Source organism: Mauremys reevesii, linkage group 1 (assembly GCF_016161935.1).
Source record: "Mauremys reevesii isolate NIE-2019 linkage group 1, ASM1616193v1, whole genome shotgun sequence".
In the NCBI taxonomy this organism is placed as follows: Eukaryota; Metazoa; Chordata; order Testudines; family Geoemydidae; genus Mauremys; species Mauremys reevesii.
In genome coordinates this window covers 209494816-209512603 of record NC_052623.1, presented here as the reverse complement: position 1 = coordinate 209512603, position 17788 = coordinate 209494816, and the positions used below count along the sequence as shown (strand labels likewise).

The 17788-nt window shown below is 45.6% G+C and overlaps 1 protein-coding gene across 1 annotated transcript; it reads left to right on the top strand.

The window, feature by feature from the left end:
- Positions 1-6300: 6300 nt before the first annotated feature.
- LOC120395333 (cytochrome c oxidase copper chaperone) lies at positions 6301-14895 on the top strand. Its single transcript, XM_039519653.1, has 4 exons — positions 6301-6386; positions 6496-6639; positions 13112-13213; positions 14682-14895. The coding sequence occupies exons 1-3, from the start codon at positions 6331-6333 to the stop codon at positions 13194-13196; spliced, it is 285 nt and encodes a 94-aa protein (XP_039375587.1). The 5' UTR covers positions 6301-6330; the 3' UTR covers positions 13197-13213; positions 14682-14895.
- The last annotated feature ends 2893 nt before the right edge of the window (positions 14896-17788 follow it).

Here is a 17788-nt window from a genome sequence, read left to right as displayed (position 1 = left end):
ATTCACTGAGACATCTGGGAAATTAAACCATTAGGTATACCTACCTGAGTTATAGTCAGTGCCCCAATCCCTTAGTTGTTCAATGAACAAGGTTCCACTCTTTTGTCCATGCATTCATTCCTGGGTTGGGGTGACTAAGCTTAAAAGAGCAGTTGTAAATATTTCTGCAGAGCTTCATTGCTTTTTGGCCTCAAAGTGTGAGAAAACTCAGCCAAAAGGTTTGGTGAGTATTCTCAAAGGGGGGAGTTGTTGGAAAAATCATAGTGCTAATGAAGCCTTTCCGTATTAGGCCTGGGTAAACCAAAGTTATGTTATGCTTGTCCAAACTGTGTTGGAAAGCTTACAGAACTCATTAGACTGAAGGCCGTGTATCTACCTAAGTCAGCTATTTCGCTTATCAGTTTTGTTTGGCTCCCCAAGTATATGTTGGCTCCCCAAGTGTATGCAGCTGCGTTCACATGTATGCATCCAAAGTATCTAGTACAAAGGGTCAACGGATGTATCTTGTGTCCCCTTCAGAATGACAAATGTATCCTCAACAGCTGTATGTCTCTTGTAGCCCCCACAAAATGATATGTATCCTGCGTACCCAATTATCCACAGGGTCTATAGGTCAACCAAATGATGTAGACAAATGTAGGCTAAGTTGTTTGTTACCGGCTATAAAGGTAGGCCGTTTGGCCATGAAAGGTGTGTCTCTTTCTCTGGCACTAGCCGAGAGGAACACCCGCTCAGCTGACCGATCAATAAAGGGTGTGGTTCTCGTCTTCCTGTCTCCGTGCCTCCTTGGTGTAATTAGGTAAGCTCCAGGGGGAAACGAGCCCTTTTGGCTAACACTCAGAAGAGCAAGGAATGGCTCTTCCTTCTGTAGGATTTTCTTGGCTGTTTATATAGTTATCTCAACTTCTATACTCATTTGTGGGTAATGTGGGCTGCTAGTAATATGATCAAAATCATATTTTGCTCAAAATGACAATTTCCACTGTTATTTGTCACTAGTTGTTCTGGAATACCAACATTTTAAAAAGTGTACTTCAGTTTCTCAATAATACTGCAACATATTATGTCTTTCAAGTTCATTATTTCTATATACTTGGAAAAATAGGTCACTACAACCAGATAATGATGTCCTCTGAATTTGCATAAACCTGCAGCTAAACTCTTCCAAGGTCTGTCTGGTGGAGATGTTGTTATTACAAGTTCTTTGCATAGTGTTGGTCTGTTAGCTCTGCAATGTTCTATGCAGATACTTTGTTCTTTATGTCCTTGCTGATACCTGGCCACTACCCTGACTGGGTGGCCTGTTCATGACATTACAGCTATGTCTATATTTACAAGCTTAAAGTGGCACAGCTGTACCCATACAGCTGTGTCGCTGTAAGAGCGCTAGTGTAGCTGCATTATGCTGACAGGAGAGAGCTCTCCCACCGACATAGCGCTGTGCACACGAGGGCTTATGCCAGCAAAACTTATGTTGCTCTGGGTGTGGTTTTTTTCACACCTCTGAGTGACAAAAGTATTGCTGACATAAGTGCTAGTGTAGACATGGCCTTAGTTAATCCTTAATATCCTTCATGGATGAGGGTTAGGATTTCTCCTCTCATTTCATTTGGAATTATGATGCAATCATCTTTAATCATGAGCCCAATTGACTCACTTAATTATCCACATACCGCAAAGTAATCTCTCTTCACTTCCTTTGTGTCCTTGAGGGTATGGCTACACTTGAGAGTTGCAGCGCTGGTGGAGGCTTTCCAGTGCTGCAATTAGTAACTGTCCACACCTGCAGGGCACATCCAGCGCTGCAACTCCCTGGCTGCAGCGCTGGCCGTACACCTGTGTCTGCTTGGGGTATAACGAGTGCAGCGCTGGTGCTGCAGCGCTGCTCGTAAAGTGTGGCCACACACCAGCGCTGTTATTGGCCTACAGGGTATTAGGAGATATCCCAGAATGCTTTTAACGAAATTACTCCCTTTGTTTTGTTATGCTGCCTCTCTTTGTTTTGTTGTGAATTCGGGGCTCCAGGAGCTGCTTATCTAAAAAACAAACACAGCTCCTGTTTGCCGTGATCAATCTGTAACTGACTGAACAATCAAATGAGATAAACCCACTACCTTGCTGTGAATGAGGCAGGCAGGGGGATGAGTGTTTGCTTGATGAGAGAAACAGCGGGGGCAGGGGTGAGAAAGGGAGTCCGTTGGAGCAGCTGCTTATCTGGTCTGCAGGCTGTTTGCAGTTAAGAGTAAGGGGTCGGGAAAAATTTCTGATTTTGCAAGGCAGGGAGCTGATACACAGTGTCGGCTCCAAAAATCCACTCTCTCTCTCTCCCCCGGTCCCTGTCACACTGCACCCCACCCTCCTCTTTTGAAAAGCACGTTGCTGCCACTTGAGCGCTGGGATAGCTGCCCATAATGCATCACTCCCAACAGCGCTGCAAATGCTGCAAATGTGGCCACACTGCAGCGCTGGTAGCTGTGAGTGTGGCCACACACCAGCGCTTTCCCTACACAGCTGTACGACCAGCGCTGTAACTCCCAGCGCTGCAACTCTCAAGTGTAGCCATACCCTTAGATACTTGGGCCAGCCAGCCCTAATGTAACTTAGAACTTTTTGAAGTTATGTGTCTATCAAGGTTGCTTTTAGTAGTTGGAGTAGTCTCCTTTCTGACACTGGTCTCTATATGTCCACAGCATCCACATATGCCTGTACATCATCTTTGAGCTCATGGCTAGTCAAGTATGATGCTGGGATTCATGACAGAGTATCTGCTACTACCAGATTTTTCCCAGGAACACATTTAACAATTGGGTTGAATTGCATTAACCTTATCAATAGACAGTGGCATCTCAGCGGTGCTTCATCCAGGTCTTTTCCACCGATGAGAGTCACAAGCAGTTTATGGTCTGTTATCAGTGTAAAAGAATCACAGATATCTGTAAAAGTTCTCATATGCCCATACGCTTGCCAGGCACTCCTTTTCAATCTGTGCATGTCATTTTTCTGCTTCTGTGAGTGTGCGAGAGCAAAATGCAACTGGGCTTCCACTCAGAGCTGTGTTGTTGTAACAATACACCACCTAGGCAAAGCTGCTTGCATCCACACTCACCATTGTGGTTTGTTCACATCATAGTACTTGAGAACTGGAGCTGTTGAGATAATTTCATTTATCTTTCTGAAGGCAATTTCTTGATTTGGTCCCCATAGCCATAATCTGTTGGACTTTAATAGTTTATTCAGTGTTTTTTGTCACTGTAAAAAAGTCTTGTAGGTATCAACCAAAGTAATTTACAATCCCCAATATATGTCTCAGTTTTGGTACATTAGTTGGTGCATTCAATTCTCAAATTGGTTTTACTTTCTCAGGGCTAGGACTGATTCCATCTTTGTTTATTGTCAGTCCCAAACACTCTATTTGTTGTAGGTGGAATATGTTCTTTTTCCTGTTTAGCTTCATTCTAGACCGGGAGTGGGCAAAGTTTTTGGTGTGAGGCCCACATCTGGGTATGGAAATTATATGACGGGCCATGAATGCTCACAAAATTAACACTTCAGAGAGATTCAAATAAACTTTATTTAATAAAGATACATTTTAGTGGAAATAAACATAAAACCGTACTTACAATTAAAAATATACCATCATAACAATGTATTACGATAATTAAACCAAACTTACCCCCTTTCCACGCCCTTTCTCTCTAGCCTGGATTTGTCAGGTGTCAGCTTCAAGTCATTGGAATTAATTGAGATTCATCAGCACCCTGCTCTCAGAAATCTCCTCCCACATAGGTCCCGACAGCTCACACCTTTGAAAACTGCCATTGAGCATTCCCTGGCCAACTACTCCTTGTTTTATCCTCAACAATGGAAAATGAACACTACTAAAATGTCTGAGTCACCTAAGCCAACAAGTAGCAGGCACGTGGGCTTGCACATTCCAAGCTCTGATGGCGCATGAGGTAAATTCGGGTTGTGCAGCTGGAGTAACATGCATGCCCTCACGCCCGTCACGCAAACCCCTGACCCCGCTCTCCGGCCGGAGCAGGGCGATGGAGCTCAAGGGCCAGATTAAAAGGTCTGACGGACCAGATGCGACCCCCGGGCCATAGTTTGCTCACCCCTGGTCTAGACTGACTGATACACTTAGAACTTGATTGGTTGGATATATCAAAATATCATCCATGAAGACGACAACTGCATTTATGTTCATTAACAGTTCTGCCATCTTTCTTTGGATAATATCCAAGTGCACTGTTAATCCTGAAAGGTAATCTTTAAAAGCAAAATCTCTCAAAGAAATGTAATCAGTTTAGCACTCTCTTTGGCTAAAGGCATTTTCCAGAGTCTGCTTGAGGCATCCATCTTGGAAAATGCTGTAGCTCCTTTCACTTTGCGGATGAAGTCATTCAATATTGGGAGGATATATTTTTCTCTCATAACTGCTTCATTATTGTTATAATCTGTATCTAAAAGATGTCATATAATATGTCATTGGAAAATTCACTGATCATAAATAATCTAGCATGATATATGATATATGGTCAACCCACAAAAGTTTATACAGATGTGCTGCAATTATAACTAAAATGTGTTTAAAGGAGGTATATCAGGGGAATTGATGAGTAGGTTTTCTCCAGACAAAGGAAAGAGGCCAACACCTTAAACCAGGTTTGGCCAAATTCAATGGGATATTCATTTGTATCAGAGGTTGCAGGAAGAGATCGCAGCCCACTTCAGCTTATTATAAACTACTTTTGGCTTGTTTGTGTGGCATTGGGAGGCTGTTTTCAGGCAGTCATGGCATGTAGGTAAATTTGTCTCTCAGGTCCACTTTCCTTTTTCTTGAACGGTGCCCCACTGCATTTTTTGCCTCAAATCCTGCCCAGCATCGAGACATTTTGCTGCAAATGCCACCAGCTTCATGATGCAAATCCCACCCAGCATCATGATACCCAAATGCAGCCCTCATTGCATGCTTTTTCGGGACAGTTTTCGCAGGTTCTTAGGTCCAATAACACTTGTTTGGGGGAAGTTTTCTGGTATTAGGAACTTTATCTGGGGCTACATTTCAGAATACATTTCAAAAGCTTACTGAACTATAAAGAGAGGGGCAAAGAACACCTAAGTTATCCTGTCACCTGAGGAGACAAGAAAAATCAGTATCATGGACTCTATGGGGATCCTGACTCAGAGCTAGTCGGTCATTGCTGGAAAACAAAGATTGGTGAGAAAACTACCTTGAACAAAGACTGTAACTTGTTAAGTTAAGCCTTAGCCATTAGAAAGCATATTTTTACTTCAGTTTGTTTATAACTTTCCATCTTGTATTCTTTATAGTTGAACTCACTTAAAACCCATTGTTGATTGAATTAACCTAGTTTTACTTTTGATCTAAACCAACCCAGTGTTTTGATCGAATTGAGGTGCCTGTTAACTCCAGTCAAGATAACAAGCTGCTGCTTTTGTCTCTTTAAAGGAACAGCAAATTTAATATTTTCTGTGGATGTACAGTGATAGGCTGTGCATTTCCAAGAGCCATCTCTGAAAAGCTTCGGGGCTGGAGTTCACTGATTGTTACCTGCTAAGCAAGGTTGGGGCTGGGAGACCCCTGAGCAGTTTGCTGGCAAGGTAGGGTCAGGGAGTTGTCACACAGCTTCACTGCAGCCAAGCTCCCACTTGCTGAGGTTGAAAGGGCTAACACTGTCTCAGAGTGCTGGGTAGCCCCAGCAGCTTGTCAGGGTCAGCCTCCCTCTTCCTCACCCAGACACTGCTACCTGCTCCCAGAACAAGTTGTTGGGGCAGATGCAAGGAAGAGATACCAGCTCTCTGCTCAGGCCCAGCTATAGGAAGAGGCGGCAGTGACCTGCACTAGGCCCTAGTAGGAGATGGGTCTGTAAGGGGCAGGTCACTCAGTAGCAGTCCCACTCCGCCCCTTGGCCTTGCTACCTGAAGGGGCTGTAAGGGTGGATCACACAGTATGGGGCGTGTTCCACCCTCCACTGCTCCCGCCTGAGGGCGGCCGCGCTACCAGACACAAACACAGCGAAACGCATTTCCTCGGGGGCCAGCAGCCTCGCCACGCCATGGGGCGGGCTGGGGGGTGCAGAGCAATGGGGGAGGGGAAAGGAGGGAGGAATAGGGAGGGGCGAGTGGGGCGGGCACGAGTGGGTAAGGGGAACACGCGTGGGGCGAGCAGAGGCGCGCGGCGATGGCGGGTGTGTGCCCGAAACTCCATTTCCCGGCGTGCCCCTGAATGGGCGCGCAGGCGCAGTAAGTGTCGGGTCACGAGGGGGGGAGGCCGCTGCCAGGAAGAAGTCCCGGCCCGGCCGGCGCATGCGCATTGACGATCCGTGCGCGGACCCCGGTAGGAGCGTGCGAGGGTTGCGCATGTGAGCGGGGGGAGGGGCTCGGTCCGTGCCGAGGGTCCCCGCGGGGGCGGGGGTCCCGCGAGGGGCGTTGGGGGCCGAGCGGGCTCTGACCGGCCCCGTGTCTCCGCAGGGACCCTGCCAAGCCGCCGCCGCCGCTGAAGATGTCGAGCCTGGCGTCCGCCAGCTGCGAGCCCCCGGGCCCCGAGCCGCAGGAGAAGAAGCCGCTGAAGCCCTGTTGCGCCTGCCCCGAGACCAAGAAGGCGCGAGATGCCTGGTAACCGGCGGGCGCCGCCTCCCCCCGCGGGGCCCAGTGACCGGGCTGCTCGGGCCCGGGGGGGGGGGGGTGTGACGCTTTGCCCTGGCGCAGGCTGCAGTGACTCCGCCTCCCCGGGCCCCCAGATACATTTTCCGTCAGCCTGGGGGTGGGTGCGGGGGGGGGGCGCTAGGCCAGGTCGGCGTCACTGCAGCCCTGGGGGCTGTGAACTTGCTCCCACCTCTGAGTGACACGGCTGGGTCCGGCTAAATGGGAAGTGTAGGGCGGGGCTGTGTCACAAGACGCCCTCTTCTTTCATCAGGGGTGTTATCAGCCTAGCTGTGCCACCCGGGTGCGCCTTTCCCTGGCCCCACACCCTGACCAACGTAGCGCTGCCCATACCAGCTTTAAGTGTAGCCCGAGCCCCAGGCTGGTTCCCAGGGGACAGATGACCCCCTGCCAAAATCACCATTATAACGCCCACTAATCAGTTCCCTCTCCTAGCCTACGTGTAGGCTAGTGACTGATAGGGAATGGAAATTGAGCCTTATAGGAGTGGCTGTAATGGATGAGACTAATGGACTATCTAGCCCAATAGCCTGTCATCCAGCAGTGGCTGGTGCCAGTTGCTTCAGAGGGAATGAACAGGGCAATTATCAACTGATCCATCCCCTCATCCAGCCTGCAAATGCTCCTAGGATGCGGCCAAGGACTTGCAGTGGTGCTGGGGGAGCTTCCCCAGTCATTGCCTTTGTGTTGTAAATAGGGTTTTCAGTTGCCAGAACTCTGTCTGGAACTTTTCTCCATTTTAATTATACATTAGTCCAGTCCCTCAAAAACAAATAACTAACTTCCCTGTAGATGATATTTTAGTTCCCAGAGGATCACCCGCCTTTTTCAGGCAGTGATTACTTACTGTTTGGGATTTGTTTTGGCAGCCTCACCAATTGATAAAAATGATATAAGTTCTCTTTAAATTATCAGGAAACTACTTTAGTCCAATGTGTTGATGTTTAAAATTCCATCACCAATGGTGATACAAAAATAACTCTCCAGAAGAATCCAGTGTTCAGGTCTACGGGTCTAATCATTACTCTTATTTTTCTTAATATATTGTCTTAGTCTGATTATAAATTAGCTTTCTGCCTTTTGAGGTACTTGAGCCAAATAAATATCTTATGGGGGAGGGAGTTTCAGAGAGCAAAGCTAAAAGGCCCAATCTGCTAAGCATTTTTTAGTTTTTATATACCACCATCACCAATTCATACTGGGTTGGAGGTGGAGGGAGTTACTTGTTAGGTCATAGGTCACAATTAGTTAATTTTCTCAGCTGTCACAGGATGGTACGCTGTAGTATGTTTTGCCCTTTCTAGTTTACATGTCTCAGGTGCTGGGACTTGATCTACTTCCCTTGAGAGAATAATGCATGGTCTCAGGCCTTGTCTACACTAAAGGGAAAAGTAGATCTAAGCTACACAATTCGAATTATGTGAATAGCATAACTCAAATCGACGTAGCTTAGATCTACTTACTGCGGGGTCCACACTGCGCAACGTTGATGGGAGATGCTCTCCCGTCGACTCCCCTTACTCTTCTCAATCAGGTGGAGTACAGGAGTCAATGGGAGAGCGATCGACAGTCGATCTGGCGGGACCCGCCACAGTGTCAATCCTTTGGTAAGTGTAGACAAGCCTTAATAGCTCACACTGCTAAAGGACTCTTCTTGATATGAATCCTAATTTTTCTTAACTAAGTTTTATCTCGTTATTTATCACTTTGGACCTCCCTACGCATTTCCTTTTTTTCCCCTCAGTGTTTTCACGCGTGAGTGCAAATCATCTACAAGTATCTCCTTTCTGCGTAGCCAGCTACCAGCCTCATAGCACACCCTCTTGAGAAATAATACGCTGAGACTCTTGTGACACTGCAAGTTCACAAGACAAGGAAGTGTGTATTTGGGTGGGGATATTAAATGGCTATACCAAATTAAAAATTTCACTTCCACCTGAAAATTGTTTTTCTACTGTCATTACAAGTAACAGAGAGGAACACTTCTCAATGTTATGTTTTATTTATGCATATGATAGCCCTTCCTGTATAGTCAGTTCCCTATAGTTGTCTTCTGTCTTCTATAGTGTATATTTCACTGCACTTTCTGTATAATCAGTTTTTCTTGTTGCTTTTGGGATTTGCACACAGCAGCGAGTCAGAAAAACACTTGTTTTACTTTGTTTAAAACACCAAAATTGGTAAGTGGTTTCAGGACACACAGTATCAGAAACTATTAACTTTAAAAAAAACAACAACAAAAAACCCACCCCAAAAAACTGACTTTATACATTCTTTATACATTCTTATGACCCATGCAGCAGACTCTCGTTGCTTCAGACTTTAAAGACTTTTAATACAAGTTAAATCCTAATTTATGAAGTTTTTACTACTATTTGTCTTCATACTTGTAGAGTAGAATGATGTTTAGCATCTCATAATGAGCCTTGGCCTCACTGGGGAAGTTTTATCTCACTAAGTGGCATTCTTCCCTTTAGAGGTGAGAGAATAGCAACAATAATTAGATACATGGGTTAAAAATAATATATACCCATTTTAATGTTTTTAATTGTTACTAATAGCACTTTAGATTATTGCTGTAGAACTTCAGAAACCAATTTACTTGTCGTCATTTCATCATTTTAACATTTTTTGAGTTGACTGTGAAAATGCTGTAGTGAAGTAGGTCTCTAATGGTCCATGGAGAGCTTGCTGGTCCTCCTTTGGGGCAGGGACTCTGTCGGTTTGCAAGTCAGTAAATCAGTGGCTCTTAAATAAATAATAACCATCTATGATCGCAAAATATAAACCCCACAGTTGGAGACAGGAATTATTTAGGGCGATACAAAGTGGTATATGTTACTTGGTTTTCTGTCTTGGGTAGTTAAAAATTAAAATAAGGACAATATAGGCTAAACATCAAGATAACTTCCTGATTATGGGGCATGGTAGGCCATGGAATACTTCCTCAAGGGAAAGGGCAGGTACTCCCTTCCATTGGACATTTTAAAACTTGGCTATTTTACACAACAGATAATTATCCAGTAGCACTAACTGCCACTAGATATACTTGAGGATAAGTTCTTAGGATATGAAAAAACTTTAGACACTTAATGTAGATAATGAGACCATCCACTGTTACATTAGACAGTATTAAAAAGTTTGTTTTGTAGAATGAATATAAAACCTATTGCTTCAGGACATAACCCAATCACTAACTGAAGGAATTTAAACTTTCACTATGGTTGGGTTATTCCAAAGTAGAGAAGGGCCTGATATGTGGAGTTCATTTCTGAACTTCCCCATAGTTTTTAGGTTTGGGGTCCTCTCTAGACAAAGCACTACATTGCATGGCATAATTCTGCCCTGGACAAGGATGGAGGAGAGAGGATCTCAGACTTAATAGGGTTCTTCCATTTCCAATTTCTGTGATAATAAAATTCTGAAAGAATAGAAATAAGCCAGTTTAGAGGCAATAGGATAATGTCTCCCACTTGTCTTATAATGCCTAATTCATCATGTATTGGTGATGGAATTCTGAGTTTCTTTGAACTTTGTCCTCAGGAGAATTTATATAGCATTCAGCTTTATACTTTATTTGAGATGTGTTGCTTCTTTAATGGGGAACTCTTGTGCTCCGAATCCTGTTTTCTGAGCCTAACACTGTCTGATAAATTAGCATCAAATCTAAATTTTCTCAGGATTATGAGTGGAACAGCAGTGGTAGAAAATACCCTTCATCTTCCTGTGGGAAAATGGTGGTGGTGGAAAATCAAAGCAAGCTCTGCAACAGATAGGGCTTCCTGTCTTACACTTGCCACTTCTTAGCATTTTACGGGCCCTAATTAAAGTCTTATAGCTAAGGTTAAGATTTTGTCTCAGTTATTTTTAGTGAAAGTCACGGATGGGTTACGGCCAATAAACAAAAATTCACAGAAGCCTGTGACCTGTCTCTGACTTTTACTAAAAATAACCCGGGGTGTGTGTGTGTGTGACTGCCCAGGGGACTGGGGGGATGGGACTGACAGCCTCTGCCACTGCAGGGAGAGGGGGACAGCTCCAACTCTATCTCCATCTCCATCCCTGTGGGAAGGAGTGGGGGACAGCTCCTGCCCTAGCTCTGGCCACTGCTGCGGGATGAGGTGACAGCTTTGGCCACTGCTGTGGGCAGCCGCAACTGCTGCGGCAGGGGCTGAAGCCGAAGAAGTCACCGAGGTCCGGTGAAGTCACAGAATGTGTGATCTCTGTGACTAATCATATCCTTACTCGTAGTCCTCCACTGAGGTGTGTCAGTAGCAGACCTATATTTTAGAGGAGAAACTGAGGCATAGGTGTGTAGTGACTACAAAGTATGGCCTAAATGACTTATCTAACATCATGCTGAGAGTTAATGACAGAACCAGGAATAGAACACAGTTCTCCTGACTGCTGGACCCCTGCTTAAGCCACTAGAATTTGGTGGCTTGCAAAAGAGAACTGTTTTTTGTGTGTGTAAAGTACTTTGGTGCAAACATGAACATGAGGTGTGCTTGTTCCACACCACTGGAATCATTAACCCACGCATATTTTTCCCAAATAACACAATGTATTACTTGAAGTCTCTTTAGGTTTCAACTTGATAACTATTCTTAATCATATTTATGGCCTTGTAGCTGCTGTTACCACCTCTTACAGCTACAAATGTTCTACCCTAATAGGGAGATGCCAAAAGTAGCTCCATTGTTCAAAATTCTTCCAGAATTTTCCTTTTAATGGGAACTTTGCACAGACCTGGAAGGTGACAAACTTGAATACTTTTGGAGGAAAGTAAAAGTATAAATCTGAACATGTTTTAATTTTCTAATGTAGTCTTGTGTTCTGAAGTTCTGTGGTTGGCCAAGTGACTCAAGGTTTAACACTCAAATCAACTCAGTGGCATTTCTGGTTGTCGGTAACTTTGGAATGCTATATTTGATCAATTCCAAAATTTCAGGGATGTTCTAGGTATCAATGGGCCCAATAGATTTTGATGCAACTCAGGCACTGGAAAAGCCTTACTCACAGAAAAATCAGGGCCCCCAGACTGCCTGGTACTGCAGGCAAAAGGATCTTTCTGCCACCCCTTGCTGCTGCCTACACTTGTCAGATTATGCAGCTTAACTATCTGTACAGGGAGTTGTCTGTAGCATGGACTCTACAAAAATAAGAGCCTTATGGGGAGGGTTTGGAGTATGTGCAGTGAATGAGGACCAGTGGTAGTGAGGACATAGGGGGAGTGGAGCAGTGAGGGTGTGGGAAACAGCAACCCAGAGTGGAAGAGAAAAGTAGGGGGGAACTGTGAGGAAGCAGGGACCCAGAGAGGACTGTGGTGGTGGGGAAGCCAGGACCCAGAGGAGAGTGGGGACAGGGAGAATCTACTTTGTGATTGTGGGGGCAGAGGAGTGAAGTAGGGACCTGCAAGGGAATGGACATGTGGGGAGTGTTGATGAGGGATGCAGGGACCTAGGGAATGACACCCTGGCATGTGGTGGAGCTGTGGGAGAGTTGCAAGAAGTAAATAGAGGGGCACACAGGGAGGTTGTAGGGGCTGCAAGGAGCCTCTGATGGATACAATGCATGTGGCCCACACAAGCTACAAAGCATGTGTCCCCCTCATTGTTAAGCTCAAGTTTTCAAAGCCACCTTCACCCCCCTCACCCTGATTTGAGGTTTCACCTTTTTTCAGAACCTTTTTTCATTTAAAAAAAAAAAAAAGATTGCACAGACTCCTGGAAGGAAAAAAAATTACTGCGTTGGGTATGACACAGGCAAAAGTTTAATTCATTGGTGTCAAGTGAGTTTGCAACTGTGCAGCAAAAATGAAAAGATTAATGAGTATGTAATGTTAACATTCCCTTGTCATCTCCTTGTATTGTCCAGGTTCTCTGAGCATAGAGCCCAGCTGGCAGCCATCTTCCTCAAAGTCAGCTTGGCTTCCATTGCAAGCTGTGAGAGACAATGGCCTTCTTTACTAAGAGTAGCCTCCCTTCCACTTGAAAAGGCTGTAGGGAAATGACAGCCATCTTATCTGAGAGTAGCCTGTGGCTTCATTCCTATGGGGAAGGATGGGAGACTGTCAATATCTTTACTAAGTGTCCTCTCATGTCCACATGCAATAACTGGATGAGGATAACCTCTCTGAAGTAAGCCAGTTAATTCTCCCTGAGGTAAACTGTACAGCAAATTAATTTGAAACTACTGTCTTTCCAATTTAAAAACAAGCAGGGAAAGTCAAACAAATCAGCTGAGTTTAAGGGCAGCCTTATATTAAATCAGATTGTTTTACGGCCTGCTTACTGTGAAATCTGTTATACAACTTCTTCCCTTTGTGAACCCTTCACCTGTGAGAGTCCCTTGGTCCTGCAAATCTGAGGATTACATGGTGTCTGTTTTGCTAGCTAACCAGGGAAATCTCTTTGCCTTGCAGCATCATTGAGAAAGGGGAGGAGCACTGCGGGCCCCTTATTGAGGCTCACAAGGAGTGCATGAGAGCCTTGGGGTTTAAAGTATGAGCGAGATGAGCAGCATGGTGAGTATAGACTGTGGGACCAGGTTCATCACTTGGTCTCTGCCTCTGCAGTGGCCCTGAGAACTCAGTAGATGTCACTAGTAGGTCTGGACTACCAGCACAACACCTCCTTAGATGTGAAAGGTGGTGCTTTAGGATGAAGAAGAGAAGGCAGTTATCTGCTGCTGGCCTCACTGGCTCAAGAGTAACTGCTGCTGGCCTCTTAGAGCAGTAGTTTTCAAACATTTTTTCTGGTGACCCAGTTGACGAAAATTGTTGATGCCTGTGACCCAATGGAGCTGGGGATGAAGCTCAGGGCTGGGGCAGAGAGTTGGGGTGAGGGCTGCAGGGTGGGGCTGGGGATGAGGGGTTTGGGGTGGAGGAGGGGGCTCTGGGTTTGGTGGGGCTCAGAGCTGGGGGTGCAGGCTCAGGGGTGGGGCTGGGGATGAAGGGTTTGGGGGGGGCTCAGGGCTGGGACAGGTGATTGGAGTGCAGGGGGGTTAGGGCCCTGGGCTGGGGGTGCAAGCTATGGGGTGGGGCTGGAGATGAGGGGTTTGGGGTGCAGGAGGGGGCTCAGGGCAGGGGATTGGGGCATGGGCTTACCTCGGACAGCTCCCGGTCTACAGCTCAGTGTGGGTGCTAAGGCAGGCTTCCTGCCTGTCCTGGCACTGCGGACCACGCTGCACCCCGGAAGCAGCCAGCAGCAGGTCCGGCTCCTAGATGGAGTCACACAAGTGACTCCGTGCAGCTCTTGCCTGCAGGCACCATTTCTCATTGGGAACTGGCCAATGGGAGCCCGGGGGTGGGGGGCGAGGCGGTGCCTGTGGGCAAGAGCTGCATGGAGTCATTTGTGTGCCTCTGCCTCTGAGCCGGACCTGCTGCTGGCTGCTTCCGGGGCGCAGCCCCGTGTCAGAACAGGTAGGGACTAGCCTGCCTTAGTCGGGCAGCACCACTGATGGGAGTTTTAACGGCCCGGTTGGCGGTGCTGACCAGAGTCCCCACGACCCAGTGTCTTACATTCCACAACCTATTACTAGGTCATGACCCGCAGTTTGAAAAGACACTATATTAGAGCATTTGCAGTGGTGAAAGGACTGCTAGGAGTCTGCATCCATGTTAAGTAATTCTACAGTGACAAAGCACAATCCAACCCTTATGAACAGATGTCCTGTAATAGATTTGGATTTGGGGGATGTTATAAATGGGGCGTTTGAGAGGGTATTAAATGATGAAAAATGACAGTGCCTTCTTTAAATATGGAGTTCAGCGTTCCTTCTTCCATCTTTTATTGTGTTACCATCATTACAAAGACACCATATTGTATTCTTAGAGGTCCTACCACAGAGAAACTCTGTAAGTTACTGTCACTAGTTTAGTGGTTAAATTGCTGCACATAGTGACCTTTATGACAGGAGGCTATTGAACTGTTATTGGTCACATCCAGTAGAAGTCTTGTCTCTTATTTGAAGTATTCTTTTTCTTCTCCTAGGTGATTTGCTGTTGGGTGACTGGTTTCTCGGGTGGCTGAACAATATTAAGTTATTTCTGTAAGCTACTTCAAAGAACAAACTTATGAGAAATCTATTTATAAAGAATTTCTAATAAAAACATATGTATATTGCCTCTGTGGCACCTCCATTATCTGATCTTGACTGGCTGATAGAGATATATTTTCCTCTTAATAAAGGATTTAAAAATGCTCATTCCCTGTTTATTTTTAAAGCAAACATCCCCCCCATCTTCTAACCCAAACCACTTTCTGTAATATGTTGAGCAGCAATTGGTTAATGGCTCTCCTTCTTTCCTTTCCCTATCCACATTGGAATAAGAACTGCGATAGCTGAATTCATATTAAAATATGCTGGTTTCTAGTGATATTTTTCCCTTTACTACTATGGATGGGGAAATCATGCTAGTGATAAGTGATCCTATTGTGGACAAAAGCAAAGATATGCTGAAGCTTGTAGCTGTTGTCTGTTGTGCAGGGATAACCGGTATCGTAGATAAAACAGAGCATCCATTCCTGTAAGCCTGTTGCTCTTTGCAAGGAATTCCTCTAAGATTGAAGCATATTCTGCTGCTCTTAATGTTGTGCTGTCTGCATCTCCTGAGATGGAATTTTAATAATCATTGGCACTTCTGTACCATTGCTTGAAAAATTCACTAGCTTGTGGAAAGTTAGGAACTTTCCATGTCAAGTTGGGGAGGCTTAAGTCAAAACCCTTTTAAAAATAAGTTTTATAGCCCTCATGGATGCTCAGATATGCTCACAGTTCACTGATACAGTGCTACCTTTGTCCTCCTGAGTCTTCACCCATGTTTCACTGTATCTACTGGCTCAGGGCTTTCCCAAGCCTGCTGCAAGGTGAAATTAACAAGACATTTGTCACTTTCTCTGGTGTTATTCAAAACCCTTTGGGTGGCACAAAAACTGACAATTTAACTTTGACTGGTGCTTGTGAAAGCTGGGAGTTGAGTCTATTTACAAGTAAGGGACCTTAAAAATGGAAGCTGGGGTAGGGGCGGGTAGAGAAGCAGATCTCCCTTCACTAACAGCTATGGGTTGGGTGAGAGAACTCGTTCTCCTTTACAGCATCTCTAGAGTGGGCCCTTCACGTTTGTCAGAGACCTTCTGTCCAGAAGCTGATCCAAAAGACTGAGCCTCATGCAGTCATCAGAAACAAGACACTGGAAGTAAATCCCAATGCACTCTCACTTCCCAGAAACTTCTGTCTCTATTGGTGATTCGTCTCTTCTGTTAGCCTGTGTCTTGAGGGTTTTGTTTTCTAGTAGAAAGCATACAGTAAACTTACAGCCACCTCTACCAAAGGATCTGTAAGCACTTTACATATGTTAATTAAACCTTAACCTGCTCTGTCAGAAAGGTAAATAATATCCTCATTGTATTGCGGGGCAAAGAGAGACCCAAAAGGGAAATTACTTGGTCAGGGTCACAGTGAGGTAGTGACAAAACACCAATAGAACTTGAATCTCCTGGGGCATATTCTTGCCCTTTGGTCACAAGATCATCCTTTCCTCCTTAAGGCCAAGAAAGAGTGAAAAAGGAAGATGAGTATCCTCCATTTATATCTCCTAGCTTCCAGTTCTGCCTAACTGCTACAGCCTACAAATAACTCCCCTCAAGACAGTAGGAGTTGCTTGGGTCTGTTGGGGGGAGAAGCGGAGGGGCGCGAGGAAGAACAGCTCTGTGTTTGCTAGGAACCTAATCTAAGTGTCTTTAACCTGTTTCACCCCCAAACAGACTGTGATGAAAGTGGTTTTTCAAATTATTCTCTCCTGGTGTATGTGCCAGCCTGAATTTGTACCATTTCTTCACCCTACAGTAAGCTGCCAAAGGTGACCCAGGCTCTGGAATTGCTTACTTTGGTACTAATGAGTGTTCCACATGGAGCCAGTCTTCCCAGGGACAAAATCATCCAGGAAGAGTGATTGATTGACACTTTCCATATCCTTTTTTAAAGGTGTCTTCAAGTCTCACGCTAGCCCTTTCTAGTACGAAGTGTGTTAATCCAGAGTACAGTATTAGTAGAGGAGATGCTCATGTCTCTTTAAGTGACTAGTGCCAATGGGAATGGTATGATAGGCATGACTGCTGTAAGTTTGTCCTGAAACACAACCACCCTTGTAACCGTATCTTATGCAAAGGACTATTCCATTGGCCTATGCAGGCTGACTTCATACTGTCGTCCTTTGCATCCATATTCTGATCTCAAAGGATGCATCTGGCCGTGAAAAGTGACTGCTTCCTGACAACCGTGAGAATTCTCCCACTGGAGCACAGCTGGATTGTGTTACTGATGCAGAGGATAGAACAGGATCCAGTTTGCTATCCCAGAGCTCTGTTGACACTATAGGACGACAGAAGATGATGTTACAACCCTGACTATTGCTGCTGTTGTAAGGGACTGGAAGAGCCCAGCTGGATCTTCAAAGCCTGAGTGCAGTTTGCAGTAGTGATTACTAGAGAAAACATCTTTTTGCTGCATATTGGCTCTGGAATCATGGGGAGAGAGTAACTGCTCCCGTTGTGTAACTTTAGGAGTCACTCTATCAGTGCACTTCAAATACATGAACAAGGGTATGTTTTTCTTTCTGTACTGGATGAAACCCCTATGTGTTTGCAGAGAACTATAAAAGTTGAACATGGTGTTATGTTTCCTGTGGGGTGGGCATTCCTTCCATTGCTGTGCCTGCTGTGTAGCTGCCAGCTAACTTCGCTGGCACCAGCAGTACTGCTGCTGTAACATGGATTGTAGAAGGTGCACAACCACTGACAGTGCTACCTCGTGGTCAGGCAGCAGTTGGTGGGACATCTCCCTGCTGAAGCACATCCCCGTCTTTCAGCTCTCACCCCCCAATAGTTTCCAGTCCTTCCCTTGTGCACAGGGGCTTTGCAGGCTGGGCCCTTGAACAGTTACAGTCTTTTCCAGCTGGCCTCTCACTGGAGGTGAAGGCTCTTGTAGTATTGTCAGTATCAGAATGGGTAGGGGAGCTCAGGTGCTCCCTGTTCACCAGGCTCCAGTCCAGGGCCTAAATGGTGGGCAGCTCCAATCAGCACCTTGGAGTGCTAAAGCC